We start from the raw sequence: 16029 nt of genomic DNA, 5'->3' as shown, positions 1-16029 counted from the left end.
CTCCATGGCGTTGCCTACGCAGGTTAGAAGTCTGGGCTGTAGTTCCGGTTCCTTCCTAGTTAGGGCTTCTACTTCCTGCCAGGGCTCCTTTTAAAAATGTATTTATTTTTATTTGATTTTGTGTGTATGGGTGTTTTGGCCTGCACGTGTGTGACCATGTGTGTGCCTCAAAGCCTTGGGGGTCAGAAGAGCACACCATGTCTCTTGGAACTAGAGATACTGATGCATGTGAGGCACCATGTGGGTGCTGGGAACTGAACCTGGGTCCTCTGAAAGAGCAGCCAGTGCTTTTAACTGTTGAACCATCTCATCAGGCCCCCGGGCTCCCTTTTCATCATCCCTTCCCAACTATCTCCACACTTTCCTCTGTGTCGGCGCTGCACCATCCGGCGGAAATAAGACGCCAACAACCAGACTTCTTCTCGAGATCTTTACTCAGGATTAAGCTCAGTGGTAATGGCCAAGCTTAAGTATAACTCAAGGGCCAATCAGCTCATGCCAGGTGTCACCTCCTCATAGGTCCGCGTCAGAGCAGGACTGCTCGTCATCAGATCACCAGTTACCCTTGCACAGCCTTTTGCCATATAAGGACTTGTTTATCTTAGAGAGCACTCGCCGTCGGGATAGCGGAAGGCGGAAGCCTGCGCCATGTTAAGGCGTGGCACATCGCAGCTCTCCACACCTCTGGGTCTCCTTGTCTCTGGTCCCACACTGTGGTATAGCCTCCGTGCATGCAGATGGACTGTGGTGGGCTCAGCCCGTCCTCCTGAAGTGCCCCCCCCAGCACTGGTGTTGGGGACTCACCATTTGGAGGATGGGATGGGATGGGATCCAGGGCCTTGGGCATGCTGAGCTCCATCATTTTGCTGTACTCTCGCCTCAAGATCTCCCCTTTAAGGCACACCTTCCCCTGCGCTCCTTTTTGCTGTGCTCGGCGAGCTTTGTCCATGTCAGGCAGCTACACCAGCCTTCACTGCCACCTCTAAAGGCAGTCAAAGAGCACGCTTCAGAAGCCAGATGAGCCTTTTAGCCTGAATCTATGACCCATCACTGCTGCAGTGACACAGCATCCTGTAGGGGAAAGGGGCCAGATTCCTCTCCCAAGCCACGCCACAAGCAGCCCGGAAGGGGTCAACCAGAGAATAGAGGTCAGGTAATGATGAGGAGAGGTATCTAGGGTATGAGCAAACTGAGGAGGGACTCCAGAGCAAAGAACCAGAGTGCAGACAGTGGCTCTGGGCGACGGAGGTTGTCCCCGGAGGCAGGGACTAAACTTCAGCACTTCAGCAGTAGCCTGGGCTCTACATCCAGACACTAGGAGTCAGAGTGCGCCATGACGGGGTTTCCTCCTAGGAGACCTTGCCGGCAGTGCTGTGGCCGCGGGGAGGCTTGGAGATTGTGGGTGGCACCTGGAGGGGAGCGGGGAATGGTGCCAAGGACATCGGGGATGAAGCAGGCTAGGGAGGGATCTTGCAGCTGGTGATGAGGATTCTGAAAGGGGGAAAGATGGGTGCTAGGGATGAGCTTGTTCTGGCCGGGGTTGGTGGTGAGGGGTGCCCTCCATAAATGCCAGCTCATTCTTAGAGGCGGGAGGAGGGGCCCAGCGGAATAATAGCTGGTTTCAGGTTGAAAAGAGGGTGAGTCAGTTATGTATTCCAGATGGGTTGTTGTTGGTTGTTTGTTGGTTGTTTTGTTTTATTTGTTTTGTTTTTTTAAAGCAAGGATTGAGCTTGAGCTGGGCAGATACAAAGGAGACTCTGAAGTCCCCCAATTAGAGTTTGGGGGCAAGGCAGGATACCATGGGAAGAGCCCTGTGATCTCGATACCGGCATCTCATGCTTGTCTTCTGCAGGTGGCACGGCGCTGCTGGTCCGGGAACCCCAAGGCCTATGAGATCATCTGCCAGACAATGCAGGAGAATAGTGGCTTGGCGGTGACACTTCCCTACGAGGTGGCAGATGAACAAGTGCTACAGCAGGCCCTACGGCCCTGAGAAAAGTTAGGGCCCTCTTGACCCCCTCCTTCTCACTGCCCTCCCCACTCAGCTTGCCACCCTCCCTCTACTCTGCACCCTACATAGCACTCTTAGCGTCCTACATAGTGAACCACAGAGGCCTATCGAGGTGGAAGCATTTGTCTTTGACCATTGGATCGAGGACAGGTTGTTCATGGGCATAAACCTGCAGTAGAGGGAACTCCAGCTTGGACGGGAAGGGACCTTGAGTGCTGGCCAAGCTGGCACCAGCCTCCCAGGGTTCTCTGTGACCTTCTCAATGTGCCATTCCTGGTTCCAGAACCAGACACAGGTACACACGGGGCTCACACCAAGTCCTTGATGCTGAGGATAAAGTAGAAGCAAATACATGGCATAAAATGGGCTAGCAGGAGCGGGCAACACGGTGTCTGAGGCAAAGCGGCCAAGTGCTGGAACATGTGGAGCTAAGAGAAGATACTTTCCAGGCCAGCTGCGTGAACCTGAGGAACAGAACCAAGCACGTCCAGAGGTCCCAGGGATGTGGAATCCTGCAGGAGCTGCATTTGCTTAAAGCTGGGATCTCACACCTTCTCCAGGCCCTGCAATCCAACTAGCTTTCAGGGTCACTCTCAGTGCTACCCTCGCCCCCTTCAGTCTTCACCAGGCTACCTCTCCTGCAGTCCCCTAAGCTGAGCCAAGGCTGAGAGGCAATTAACTTACACAGAGAAAAGGGATTTTTTTTTTTTTTTTTTTGGCTGACAGTTCTGGATGTCCCCAGCCAGGAACAGGAAGTCATATTGCTTTGGGCCTCTGGCAACAGTGTCAAATGACACTGGTAAGGGAGTACGTGGCAGAACAAACTGCTTACACTATAATCCAGGAAGCGGAGAAGAGAAGCTTGGACACAAGTCCTGCAGTCCCTCAAGGCCACGTCCCTGTAACCTAAAGGCTTCCCACCAGCCCGGCCTCTGAAGGTTCCACAGCCTCCCAGCGCACCTTTTGCATAAGCCTCTAGCACACCAGCGGAGCCAGAGCTGAGGTCAAAGCTTGATTTCTGGTATCTTGGTCTGTGTTTCTTGCATAAAATAAAAGTTTTCTAAATCAAAAAGTAGGTGTGGAGCCTCCCTCAGTGAGGGACCAGGGCCTCTGAGCCTCAGTTTCCAAATGTGGCCAGCAGAGCCACAATACCTGCATCTCCATTGAGAGCTAAGCTTGGCTTTTTCCTATTCTCTATGTAGTGTCACAGAAGAGAATCAGGCAGAAGGCAGCACTGGGGTGACCCCTCTACTCTCCTACCTCGTGTGTGCACTGTTGTCCCGTGAAGCCCCCGCTGAGGAACATGCCTGCACCGCGCAGGGTACGGTAGCCAACAGTCAGCACAAGCTTTCAGCCCTTGACTTCCCACACAACAGATACCTCACGTGGCCCAGCCAGTATTCAGATGTGGCTGATGTGACCAAGAAATTGAATGGTAAATTTTGACATTTTAATTCATTTAAAGTAAATTTAGTTCAATTTCATATAAGTGTAACTGAAATATAATGAGATTATAACTACATATAGGTTTAGGCTGGGCCTATTCTATTTTTTCCCCCTAAAAGCCAGGAACATGCTTGTTTATAAAAATGTAATTCTTAGAGAGGCTGAGGGGAGGCTCAGTGGTAGTATACATATTTAGCGCGCACACACACACACACACACACATACACACACATACACGCACACGTAAAATTTAGTTGAACAGATAAATGCATATAGTAGCATTAAAAAAACAATGAGCCACCACCTTGTGAAGAGATACTGAGGTGTGTGCACCAGCACAGCAGTGTGGACAGGCAATCTACGCTAACTGGGGAGTGTGGAGTGGGCTCCGTTCTCACTGGCCTCCTCTGTTGCCCATGAGGCCAGTCTTGCTCAGATTTCCCACTGGCCTCTGTGTGGGTTCCCTGCCTCCATTCTCAGCCTAATTGTACTCCTAGGGAGATCCTTGCAGAACGCAACAACAGCATGCCATACCTCTGCCTGAGAACCACAGTGGCTTCCCTGGTCCTTGCTGGAGCTAGGACCTGAGCACCCCAACTTGAAGGGAGCAGAAGAAAAAGAGGGGGAAGTCTAGCAGGAAGGAGAAGGAGACCGGGGTCAGGAGGCCTAGAGAAACCACAGTGGAGAGCGCACAGTGCAGAGCAGGCAAGATGACTCCTTGAAACCCGGGAGGCTGAATCTACCCAGTGACAGATGGCCTAAAACTACTAAGATGCCCTTGAAAAGGCAGAGAACATAGAAGAGAATAATGTCTACATGCCGCCCACTGCTTTCCAACACATTGCTTTCTCCTTGCATTGTAGTAAAATGCATATAAGTTTACCATCCTGACCACTTTCCAGCGTGCAACTCAGTGGCCCAGTGACTCCATGGTGCTATGCAGCAGTCCCCACCGCCCAGGTCTAGGAGCTTTTCATCACCCCCAAGCTAACATGGTCCCCTCTCCAGCCCCCGGCATCCACCAGCGTACTCTCTTCCTATGCGTTGTGTGTTCCAGAGGCATCACATAGCACTTCTCCTGCTATGATTGGCTTGCCCAGTGTCGTGTCCTTGGGTTCATCCATGTGGCAGCCTAGAGCTGAATGCCCTTCCGTGGACTGCATATCATGGGCCACATTTGCTTAGCCACTCGGCCGCTGAAAGGCTTGTGGGCTCCTGTGAGTCCTGCTGTGAGCCAGATGTGCACGTGTCTACCCTAAGCCCTGCTTTCAGCTCTTGGGTCTGCAGCCAGAACTCTAACTACGGGATCACTTGATGGTTTTATATCTAAGTTTTTAAGGAACTATCAAAACATTTCCATTGTAGAAAAATAGTTCCTAAATCTAGACTTTAATTTCTAAAATATTTGCCTGTAGTCTAAAACAAACCCACTATGGCCAATGAGGTGGGTCAGTGCTTAAAGGGTGCCTGATGACCCAAGTTAGACTCCCCAGAAACTACATGGTGGAAGCAGTGAACTGACTGTTGTTATGCTGCCCTCTGACCCCCGCATGCCATGGCGTGCATGCGCACACACAAACACCTAATTATAAACTCAATAGTGCCCATGGAAATCTATGGTGTACTCAGAGCCCCTTTCTCCACCTCACCACAGAAGTGGCATCAAGGATCTTTCTAGAAAAGTTTTTCAGAGTATGTAAGTGCATGCATAGACAGGCAATGCCATCTCATACTAACAGATGTGGTCTTCCTGTTTCTGTGCTGATTTTTAAACATATTTTTAATTGAAACGTAAGAGCCATCGCTGTCAGTGCTTTTGTATATCGGACGTCTGTTCAATCAGCACCTCTAATGCCAAAACCTTTTGTTCCCCAGGGAACACATCCTTATTAGAAGCTAGTCCTAATTCCCCAGCCCCTACAGCCACGAGCAGCCACTAATTACTGTCTGTACAGACTTAGCTCTTCTGGAACTTTCATATACATGGCATTATTATAACACATCCTCGTTTGTGTCTGAAATATTTTTCATTAAGCTTGGTCACGACATAACTTGCAAAATTCTAGGTTACAGTTCAAAAATATTCCACTGTATGAACACATATTCATCTGATGATGAACACTTGGGTTGTTTCCACTGGTGAGTTATTATATTATGTAGTTTTTGTGTAGACATCCACCCCTCTTGGTGGAGGTACAGGGGGAAGGGCGAATAGTCTTGCAATTAAGGGGCAGATTAGTGGGAGATGAGGGTAAATCACTGTGGGTGCAAAGGGCAGGTTGGCAAAGTTTTAATGCTATTTGCACTTTCAGAAGTTTAATGCCTGCCCTGCAGAAAACAGGCTGGCAAAGCAGGGCAGGGGGCAGGGGACGGGGAGAGGGATAGGGGGTTGGCAGGACAGGTCCCTTGGTTATTTGAGAATCTAGGAGTGAAATAAGTTTGAATTCGAGTGGTGACGTCAGAAGTGGAGAGATTGCGATAAATCCATATGGGAAACGTCGGACAGCAGGGTCCATGGAACAACCAGTAACCGCACTGCTAACACCGTGTCCAGGAATCAAGGGAAGGAACGCCCTCGGTGGTTTAGCAGGGATCCCATTAGGACCGGCTACAGGGCAAACCAGGTCTGTGGCACAGAAGCAGCAGGTAGACGTGCACTTCAGCGAGATCATAGAGGAGATGGCAAGCAAAGTGGAGACATTCAAAGCCCAACTGCCAGTTCTGAGCCATGTGGCAGCAAGTAAACCTGTTTCCTCACACCTGGCAATCACAGATTGAATCAGCTCGTACTTTCAAAGCAAAGAGAGCACAAGGAACTCTTAGGAAGCGCGATTAGCTTTCCTTCCTTTGCACCACCCAGATGCAAGAGTAAGAGCCAAAGGCTGAAGATCCTTTTTCCAAGCTGGGACTCAAACCAAAGCACACTTAAGTTGAAAGCCCCGCCCCTGCCCCAGCCCCCGGCGCCCTCGTGACCACAGTCCCGACAGCCCTCGCGCGCCACGCCCACGGCTCCTGCGCACGCGCAGCTGGAGATGCGATGCTAGGCTGTACTCTACTCCTGGCTTTGACAGAAACTCCCGGAGGGGTGGTGGGGGCGGGACCTGGGTGTCGCGCGCATGCCTGGCAAGTCGGGGCCGCTCTTCTCCAGTAGCTGCGGCTCGGACGCCTCAGCTGGGCCTAGGATGGACCTCCCGGCCGTGCTCGCCGCCCCGGCCGTGCGCGGAGACCAACATGGCGGTGGCCCAAGCCGACTTCGCCGCGGCGCGGGGCCGTCCCTCGGTGCTGGTCCCGGGCGCCGCCGCCTGCTGCTGCTGAGGGGCCCGGAAGATGGCGGGCCCGGGCCGCGTCAGGACGAGGCCCCGGAGTCGAGCCCGCCGCCCTCCGAGGACGGCGGCGACTCTTTCGTGGTCCTGCTGGAAGTGCCGCGCGCGGCCGACGCCCACGGGCAGGAGGAGGCAGAGCCCGGCCCCGGCGCGAGCCCCACGGAACAGGTCCCGACCGCCGCCGCCCCCGGCTCGGCTCTGGCAGGCACCGTCACCATCCACAACCAGGACCTCTTGGTGCGCTTCGATCGCGGGGTCTTCACGCTGGCCGCCGCCGCGCCCGCGCCAGCCGCCCCGGGCCTGCATCCTGAGAACACCCCGGGCCTGGAGCCCGCGAGCGCTGTTGCGTCCCGCCGCGGGCCGGTGGCCGCCAGCGCCGGCTCTCCAGCCTACCGCTGTCCCGAGCCGCAGTGCGCGCTGAGCTTCGCCAAGAAGCACCAGTTGAAGGTGCACCTGCTGACGCACGGCAGCCTCCAGGGCCGGCGGCCTTTCAAGTGCCCGCTGGATGGCTGCGGCTGGGCCTTCACCACCTCCTACAAGCTCAAACGACACCTGCAGTCGCACGACAAGCTGCGGCCCTTCGGCTGCCCCGTGGGCGGCTGTGGCAAGAAGTTCACCACGGTGTACAACCTCAAGGCGCACATGAAGGGCCACGAGCAGGAGAGCCTGTTCAAGTGCGAGGTGTGCGCCGAGCGCTTCCCCACACACGCCAAGCTCAACTCCCACCAGCGCAGCCACTTCGAGCCCGAGCGGCCCTACAAGTGTGATTTCCCAGGTGAGCGCTGGTCGGGGACCTTGCGGGGGCTGGCGGTACCCAAAGGTGTCTGGGCCCAAGGGCCGAGCTCCGAGTCGCTGTTTGGACAGGGTTTACCGGGACGTATCCTGACCTACGTTAGAAGCGAGCAAAGAAAACACTCCCGTGTTTGTGTTCAGATTCCTTTGGGGTAGTTGGATACGAAGCTCTGGTTTCCTAGGGGGAAGTGGCATGCATAGTCACAGCTATCCTGGGGGAGGCGACAAACCCTTTGTTAAGATGCTTCCACTGAAAGCGACCACTTTCTCAGAGTTCAGTTGAGGAGTCTTTATTTTTCCCAATCTACTCGGATGAACACAGTCGTGCACGCCTTTAATCCCGTCATTCAGGGAGGCAGAGGCAGGCTGATCTCTATGAGTTCGAGCCCAGTCTGGTCTATAAAGCAAGTCCAGGACAGAAAGGCTACACAGAGACACGCTGTCTCAAGGAAAAAAAAATACTAGATGAGTCAGAATCCAAGACACAGACGGCTAAATACGCCACCTTTAAATACTCCAGCCTCTATGAAAGCCCAACTGATTAACGGACACCTTATACTTTGAATCAAACTTTTATCCTTCCCAGTATTATGCGTAGAGTGATGCTCCTTCACCAGGGTGGGCCTCTGTAGCCACCATCGTCAGGTGTATGGCATATCTGTTTTTGTGTCTTTATTTCTGACAGATCCTCAGGTTCTTCCTTACTGTTAGCCAGCATCTAGCATGCACATTAACATGTATATACACTCTGCTGTAGTTAACACGTGCATTGTAGAGTATACTCATATGTGGGGTTTAGCAACAGATTCTAGTATTGTATTCTTAAGTGCCCACAGACTGTCTGATACAGTACTATGTAGAAGTCATCAGGCTGCTGATTGAAAACCGTCTGCTCTGGTTTCCTGATGTGGGAATGGTGGCCGCGGGTCTCACCATTCTGTGTGTCATACTGGAAGAACAGGGATCCCCTTACTTCAGCTCATGAGGCGCCTCTGCTGTTCTCGTGTTGGCTGATCAGTTGGACTTACATAGAAGCTGGTAGAGGGATCAGGGGAGCATCATTAAGCGTCTAGTCAGGGAGGGGTTCTTTTGACAATAGGAGCCAGGAAGTGGCAGTGGGAATGGTGGATGGCTTCAAGTAAAAGATCAAGGTAAAAGAGCATGCCTATTGATGGGGGCTGGTGAGGGCTGTTGCTAAGGCAGAGAACGCTAGTGTTCAGATTAACCTAATCACTTCTATACTAAGTAGCAAAGCAGACAGATTGAAGAAATAAGGAAGAGGACTTTTGGATAGGATAGAAATTCCCTGGGCTGCTACTTTTATGTAGTATTGTGCAGTGCTTCTCAGTCATGGTGATTGCATTTTAGAGAGTCTGAGAAAGAGCTGCAACAAAGATACCTTCTAAACATCTTTCAGCTTTTTATTTTCCACCTTGCTTGAGTACCAAACATTTTTGTCAAAGAAGTGTTGATGTAGGAATTACTTAAGTGTAGATTGCTTGGGCAGATGGGATGGGGTGGGTTGGGGCTGTGAGGACAAAAGTGAAGTTAACAAGAACCTGAGGAAATGGGTAAAAGAGAAAGATGTGGGGCGCCAGTTACAGAGGCTGAAGGAAATTGCAAGTGTGAAGGATGCAGTATCACCCCAATGGGATGGAAAATCTGAGCTAGTGAGATGGTTGTAGCCCTGCAAAGCTGAATCAGACTAAATCTTGATCATTAGTGTTCAATTTGTCCTGCTGATTTCTTGGGTTTCAGACTGCATTGCCAACTGAGTTTGTGGGAGACACACATAGTTTATGCAGAGTTGGCTACAGAACTGGCTAGCAAAGGCTGAATAGTTGGAGGACATCCTCTTAATCACTTGTGCCATCTCTACATCACACTGCAACAGGTGGTCTGTGTGTGCTGCCCCTGCTGTAGCATCTAGAAGGCTCAGTATTGGTAGACAGGGCTTTGCAGAGATGCTTTCCCAGTCATGTCTTTCCTTGTCTGCTCATTGTGAATGAACCCCAGGGCTATAGACAGTGTAAACTGTACAGTGTGCGTTTGTCCTGTGATCTGAGCTTGTGCTTTCTTCATTCAGGCTGTGAGAAGACATTCATCACAGTGAGTGCCCTGTTTTCCCATAACAGAGCCCACTTCAGGGAACAAGAGCTCTTTTCCTGTTCCTTTCCTGGATGCAATAAACAATATGACAAAGCCTGCAGACTGAAAATTCACCTGCGAAGTCACACAGGTATAAGCTGGAGTATGCGCCATGTGTGGACACATGCTTGCTGCCAACTATGACATTCATAGTTATGCTGTTGTTTTTTTCTCTTACAAGGTGAAAGACCGTTTATTTGTGACTCAGACAGTTGTGGCTGGACCTTCACCAGTATGTCCAAACTTCTAAGGCACAAAAGGTAAACCTGGCATTTTGGTATTTAGGTTCTATATGTATCACAGACCACTTCTAGTGAAGAATTGCTTGCAGATTTCAGGCAGTTTAAAGTGGAGCTCAGTGTCAATGTTTTAGAAAATCAGAAAACTGTAAGAAAAGCATTAAGAATCTCTTCTCTTGACAACAATTGTTTCCTGTATAACATACCATCAATACAATGACACTTTTTCCCTTTAAATGTTGAAAAATACTCTTCTTCATGTTCTTGCAAACTTTCAATAATGATGACAACTAGGGGTCTGTATACTCTTGATGTTGAGTGTTGCTTATTTCATCCTGGCCACAGCTCTGACACTGGTATTATATAGACTCGGAGAGGGTGGGTGCCCTAAGTATATCTGCATAACTGGGGCCTGAGGTGCTCAGAATGACAGCATCACTTAGAAAAAGACAGTCTTTACAAAGGGTTCTTTCCTACTGCTGCCGAGCCATGCAAGTGTGGTTTCTTGCTATCTGTGGATCAGAAAGCACATTGCTCATAGAGACTTCTAAACAGTTTAGATTGCTTTATTCTCTCCTTTGGAACTCAGGTCTTCCTAGATTGTTGTAGCACTAATTGTTCTGTGTCTGGCTTACTATCAAAGTGGGATTTCTGATTATGGGGCTGCTATATAAACCCTTTGTGGACATACCGAAGTTCATAGAGAGAGCATACTATTTCTGGGTCTAAAGCTTCATGCCTATGAGTAATAATTGTTTCCTCATTTTTTTGTTTCAGGAAACATGATGATGACCGGAGGTTCACATGCCCTGTGGAAGGCTGTGGCAAGTCATTCACTAGAGCAGAGCATCTGAAGGGCCACAGTATCACCCACCTGGGAACAAAGCCATTTGAGTGCCCTGTGGAAGGTAGCATTTAAAATGTTACTTTGGGTATAAAGTGCCACAGCAACACTCATGTTAAGCTATAAGTTTCAGTTGTAGAATCACTAATTAATTGCCAATTGCAGCACTGTATTTGTTTGGTTGGTTGAGAGTGCATGCACACTGACTTAGGAGTGTATTGGAAGAGGTACATGTTTGTGTTCTACCCTGCCACTCAGTCTGAAGCTCTAGCTCCACTACCTGTTTAACTTGGTGATTATGAGGAACAGGTAAAGTGAGGAGAAGAATGCTTCTTTATATGTGGTCTGGCACATAGCTTGGGCTCACGAAGTGACAAGTAGCTAGCCTTGTTGCACCTGGAAAGAAATAAAGCATATCTAAGTTTTTTAAAATAAGGATATACATGAGGCTTTGTTTTAGGGTTTCTGTTGCTGTGATAAAACACCATGACCAAAAGCAACTTGAAGAGCACTTCAGCTTATACTGCTATGTTACAGTCCCTTGTCAAAGAAAGTCAGGTCAGGAACTCAAGGAAGGGACAGATGCAGGTGCTGATGCAAAAGCCATAGGGAAGTTCTGGTCACTGGCTTTCTTTTATGGATTACTCAGCTTCCTTTCTTATAGCATCCAGGGCCACAGCCCAAGTGTGGTACTACCCACGATCAGTTTGGCCCTGCCACATCAATTGTCAATCAAGAAAATGCCTCATAGACATGCCCACAGACCAATGTTAAAGAGACATTTTCCTCAGTTGAAATTCCTTCTTTCAAAAACTCTAGTTTGTGTCAGGTTGACATAAAACTAGCTAGCACAGGACTTTTTCTTTAAAATGTTAAAAGTGTGATTTATTTGCCAAAATTTGTATGGCCTATTTATGCCAAACCTGCCCTAGTTGAAGGTCCACTAAAGAAGGAGCCATCCAGGGTGAGTCAACTAGGCCTTAAAGTTATACCCTTAGCTGAATCTGTGAACTTTAGGTATCTTGGCTGGAGAAGGATAATAAAGCCAACACTGGTTCTTACAACATACTGAACATAATGCAAATGGGGTGATCAAGTTCTGCCTCCTATTACCACACCAGTTGTAAATGTGGACAGGTAAACAGGAACATGCAGGCTGCTCAGAGCGTCAGCGGTTCATCCAGTACTGTTCTTGAGGGGAGTGTGAATTTCCTATCAGCTTAAGAGGGGAAGAGCTAGACAGACATTAAAGGATGGCTGTTGGAAGCAGAAAGACCAGTAGGGAGAATCCACAGGGCAATAGCAGCACATATTGGAGCCGAGGCCCACTCTGCTCTGTGGAGAGGCAGTCATCTTGGTTAGACAGTTGTTTCTAGGCTCAGGGCTGACAGCAGGAAGGAAGAGAATCCCATCAACAGCAAAACTACAAGTCAAAGCCTGCTGTAATGATTTGGACCTGGGTGAAGGAGAGCCAGTAGTTGAAATTAGTGTGTCAGTTGAGGTTGGAATGGGAGAAGACTTTGGTCACATGGTACATACAATGATAAAATGCTCAGCTTGACCAAAGGTGCTCAGAAAATAGACCATGTGCCTGCTACTGGCTTAAAGGACAGGTTGGACTTTGGGTGAAGCAAGTAGCATGCAGGTCCTCATTTAACCCCTGCAAGAGGATAAACTTCCAATTGAAAGTGGGAATTCTAGGCCAGGCGTGGTGGTGCACGCCTTTAATCCCAGCACTCAGGAGGCTGAGGCGGGTGGATCCCTGTGAGTTCGAGGCCAGCCTGGTCTACAAAGTGAGTCCAGGAAGGCCAAGATAACATAGAGAAACCCTGTCTCAAAAAAAAAAAAAAAGAAAGAAAGAAAGAAAAGAAAAGAAAAAAAAAAAAGAAAAAGAAAGTGGGAATTCTGAATTCAAGTCCCGAGTCTGCCACTTGCATGGCATAAAGTAAACAAAACTGTATAGGGTTCTTACAAGGATTCAACTGATTGCAACTTTTAAAGCTTGTAAAGCATTGACGCTTATAAGTTCTGATAGTTGTAGTGGTTGTTATCAGGTGGAGTTTTGTTTTCTGTTTCTAAGCCTAGGTGAGCCACAATGGAGAGCCACAGATGTGGTAGAACAGTGGAAAGGTTGCCCTGATGGGAACTGTGAAGGCAGGGTGGGTGCTGAGCCACAAGGGTGTCTGTGGAGGACCAACTCAGAATGCGGAGGCCTGCTAGTGTCATTTTGTGTTGGTGGGCATGTTTTAACAGGGTCACTCAGGCAGAGCTGCTGAGCAGGAGGCAAAGGACTGCTTATTTTGATAGTTCTTCTGGGAAGGATTCGGGGAAGAAGAAAGGGCAGTTCACTATTGAAGTGGGAACATTTGTTTTTGAAGTTCTCAAGGAGCTTTGAGCCATTAAGATAATGAGTCTCAAAGTTGGAAGTAAACCTTGTATTATAATTGAGTTGTATGGGTACAATACTGCACATTAGAGTAGAAATATAGTGCGTGAAGAATAATCTTAAATTTGAATTCTTTACCAGTGTATCTAAAATTAAACTTATTGTGCATCTATATACAAAATTCTGTATCAGTGAATTAAAAATAACCTTGTGAGTAACAATTAAGGCATTAAGTTGAGGCATAGGTTCACTAATCCACTTTTTGTCCTATCCTCCCTATATATTTCTATATTCCCCCTTCTTTCTTTTCAACCCCTATCTCCAAACCTAAGAATGGAAGATAAAGGAAAAGAGACATCTCTGAATCCAACCTTGTTTTCTCTTTAAGACCAATAATAACTTATAACTAACTCCCATTGAAAATAAACATCTGTTGCCCAAGAGAGCAACCAAAAACCTATCCAACCCCCCTTAAAGGAAATTGGGTGTCATTCTTTCTTTCTTCAAGGCTGCCAAATACAAATAGCCAAAGCACTATAATGTAACATTTGTAAAATTACTGATTGTTTCATGGTTCTTCTTGCTGTAGGTAGTTTATTGTATATATGTATAATAATATAAATATATATGTAAAAAACAAAAAAATTAATTAAAAAAGATAATGAGTCTCAGCAGAGAGATGTGTGACAGGGCTTGGTCAAAGTCTCTGCACAAGGCAGTGGAGCCTGGCACAAAGACTCCAGACCTCCTTCTTACTGAATTAAGTGTTGAGAATGACATGGGGCACATCCTCAGGATGGTAGGCAGTGCCAGTGCACGGGACCTGCAGTTGGGCTATTTAAGGACAAATAGGGCCATATGAGGAAGGGCCCTGGCTGTCTCTGTGCAACTTGGCATTTAACTTCATTCTCAAATGGTACTTAAACGTGTTTCTAGATAAGAGTTGAGTCTGTTCCTTATCTTGCCCTCCATGCACCTCATTTTACAGACAAGGAAGAGCTGTTCTGCAAAAGGTCAGCTTATCTGTGGCCATGGAGCAGACAAGGGTTGCAGTGCAGACAGCCTTAGCCGGGCAGCTCCCTAGGCCCTGAGACCCATCTGCTCCAAGGCCTGACCCCACCACTCACCAGGGGCAAGCCCCCCACTGCCCCTTGCTCAGGCACTTGTGCCTCAATCTTTTTCTACAGCATTCTTTATTCCAGCATTGGTTTTGTTCTGACTCAGACAACTCACAAGCCCCTGAACTAAAGAACTCTACCTCCCCTTCCTGGGTCTGTGAAGGACAGAGCACTAAATGACAGCAGTCACGGATGAAGGAAGGTGACTGTAAATGTGTGTTCCCTCTAGCACTAGAATCCAGATCTGACTGTGAGCCAGCTCAGTGTGTAAGCTGGGGAATGCCAGCTCTGGCTCCACTTCTCTGTGACCTAAGGACATTTGCTCACTCTCCAGGCTACACAGAGGTGAAGTGGGCAGGCTTGTCTTTGGCCTTGTGCTGACCACTAATCTTTAGTGCTGTAGGATCATATATTTTTTAAATAGCTTAATAGGGGTGATCGGTATACATTTTTGCAGCTGAACTTTGACTAGAGTAGTTGTTTCCACTTAACTCTGAGTAGTGGGTAGAGCAAACAGGCAGAGGGAGCTTGATCAGGTGGTATGTCTCAGACTGACTACCTCATGGTCTGCATATTCCTTTATAGTTTTTCCTTTATCGCTTGTGTTCCTCCTAGGGCATTTGGTATATGTCACTCATCAGTGCCAGTGCTTGGGAACATAGTGTCATGATTTGTGTTAGTTAAGTTCTCTAGAGGAACAGAACAGCTTCAATTAATCTATAAATATATTAAAGGAGGGTTAATAGAGTGGCTCACAGGCTGTGGTCCAGCTAGTCCAATAGCGGCTGTCTCCTAAGGGAAAGTCCAAGGACCCAGTTGTTCAGCCCACAAGGCCGAATGTCTCAGCTAGTCTTCAGTATACATTGGAATTTTTAAGAAATAGAATCTAATGCCAGTGAAGGAATACCTTCAGGTATTATCAGTTTATATTCAAGTTTATCAGGATAGATAAGCTTGACAGTGAGAGTGAGGGCAAGCAGGCAAAAAACAAAAGCTTTCAGCTTCCTTGGCCTTTTATATAGGCTGCTTCCAGAAGGTGTGATCTAATCAAGGTCACAGTTAATTTTAGATGTAACCAAGGTGACAACTAAGAGTAGACATCACAAATTCACTCCTTCTTAGCTTGACATACAATCATATCTCCTTATGTCATGTTTTATTACCAAATGAAACTAATAACCAGGTTATAAATACTCCTACCATGCTACCGCTATCCCATGGCAGTTGCAAGTACAATATATATCTTAAAACAGGTAGTGTCCCTTGAGGGCCATTCTTTTTATTATGTTATAATTTACATGTGATAGCCACTGATAATCTCAATTGGTGTTACACAGCATAATATAGACATCTAGGAAAGAATACAAATATCTTTACAAATACATTCTTAACAAAAATGTGACAGAAATACATGCCAGTTATCCTCAGTTTTGTGACTGGTCATGTGGCCTTAGCTGGTATTTATAACTACCTTCCTCTAATACCCATTCTGTATTTCCACCACCCTCAGCAGGTCTTGATTTTTTTTAATGTTTTGTTTTGTTTCCTTAAGAAGTGACCCATACCTTCATTCACAAAGGACCTGAGCCCTTTGTCATCCTGAGTGGATTGGGTTGTAGTTTCCACTGACTTAATTCTGTCTTAGTTAGGGTTACTATTGCTGTGATGAAACACCATGACCAAAGCACCTTGGGGTGAAAGGATTTCTTTGGCTTGAATTAC

At 48.0% G+C, this 16029-nt stretch overlaps 2 protein-coding genes and 1 long non-coding RNA gene across 5 annotated transcripts in view; 2 read left to right on the top strand and 1 right to left on the bottom strand.

Annotated features, from left to right (window-relative positions):
* Window positions 1-3989, top strand: part of UROC1 (urocanate hydratase 1) — a 39856-nt gene extending 35867 nt beyond the window's left edge. The window contains exon 21 of the mRNA XM_084766370.1: window positions 1853-3989. Within this exon, the coding sequence (XP_084622496.1) occupies window positions 1853-1993 (141 nt within the window). The 3' untranslated portion in view covers window positions 1994-3989. The remainder of the gene's footprint in view (window positions 1-1852) is intronic.
* Window positions 2-6266, bottom strand: LOC311588592. The gene is made up of 3 exons (XR_014776271.1): window positions 4488-6266; window positions 1799-1944; window positions 2-1491 (listed from the first exon to the last, which is right to left on the bottom strand). It is a non-coding gene; the product is annotated as an uncharacterized lncRNA (long non-coding RNA).
* A 178-nt stretch (window positions 6267-6444) lies between these two features.
* ZXDC (ZXD family zinc finger C) overlaps window positions 6445-16029 on the top strand; it is a 32647-nt gene continuing 23062 nt past the window's right edge. For all 3 annotated transcript variants that reach the window (XR_014776270.1, XM_084766369.1, XM_084766368.1), the window contains exons 1-4: window positions 6445-7555; window positions 9659-9811; window positions 9902-9980; window positions 10737-10867. Coding sequence is in view for 2 of the 3 variants with exons in the window: in XM_084766369.1 (XP_084622495.1) it covers window positions 6574-7555; window positions 9659-9811; window positions 9902-9980; window positions 10737-10867 (1345 nt within the window). In the remaining variant the exon portion in view is untranslated. The remainder of the gene's footprint in view (window positions 7556-9658; window positions 9812-9901; window positions 9981-10736; window positions 10868-16029) is intronic.

Source organism: Acomys minous, assembly GCF_964271855.1.
Source record: "Acomys minous genome assembly, chromosome: 17".
In the NCBI taxonomy this organism is placed as follows: Eukaryota; Metazoa; Chordata; class Mammalia; order Rodentia; family Muridae; genus Acomys; species Acomys minous.
The sequence above is the reverse complement of the archived record's forward strand: the minus strand, read 5'-3'. Positions and strand labels throughout refer to the sequence as shown.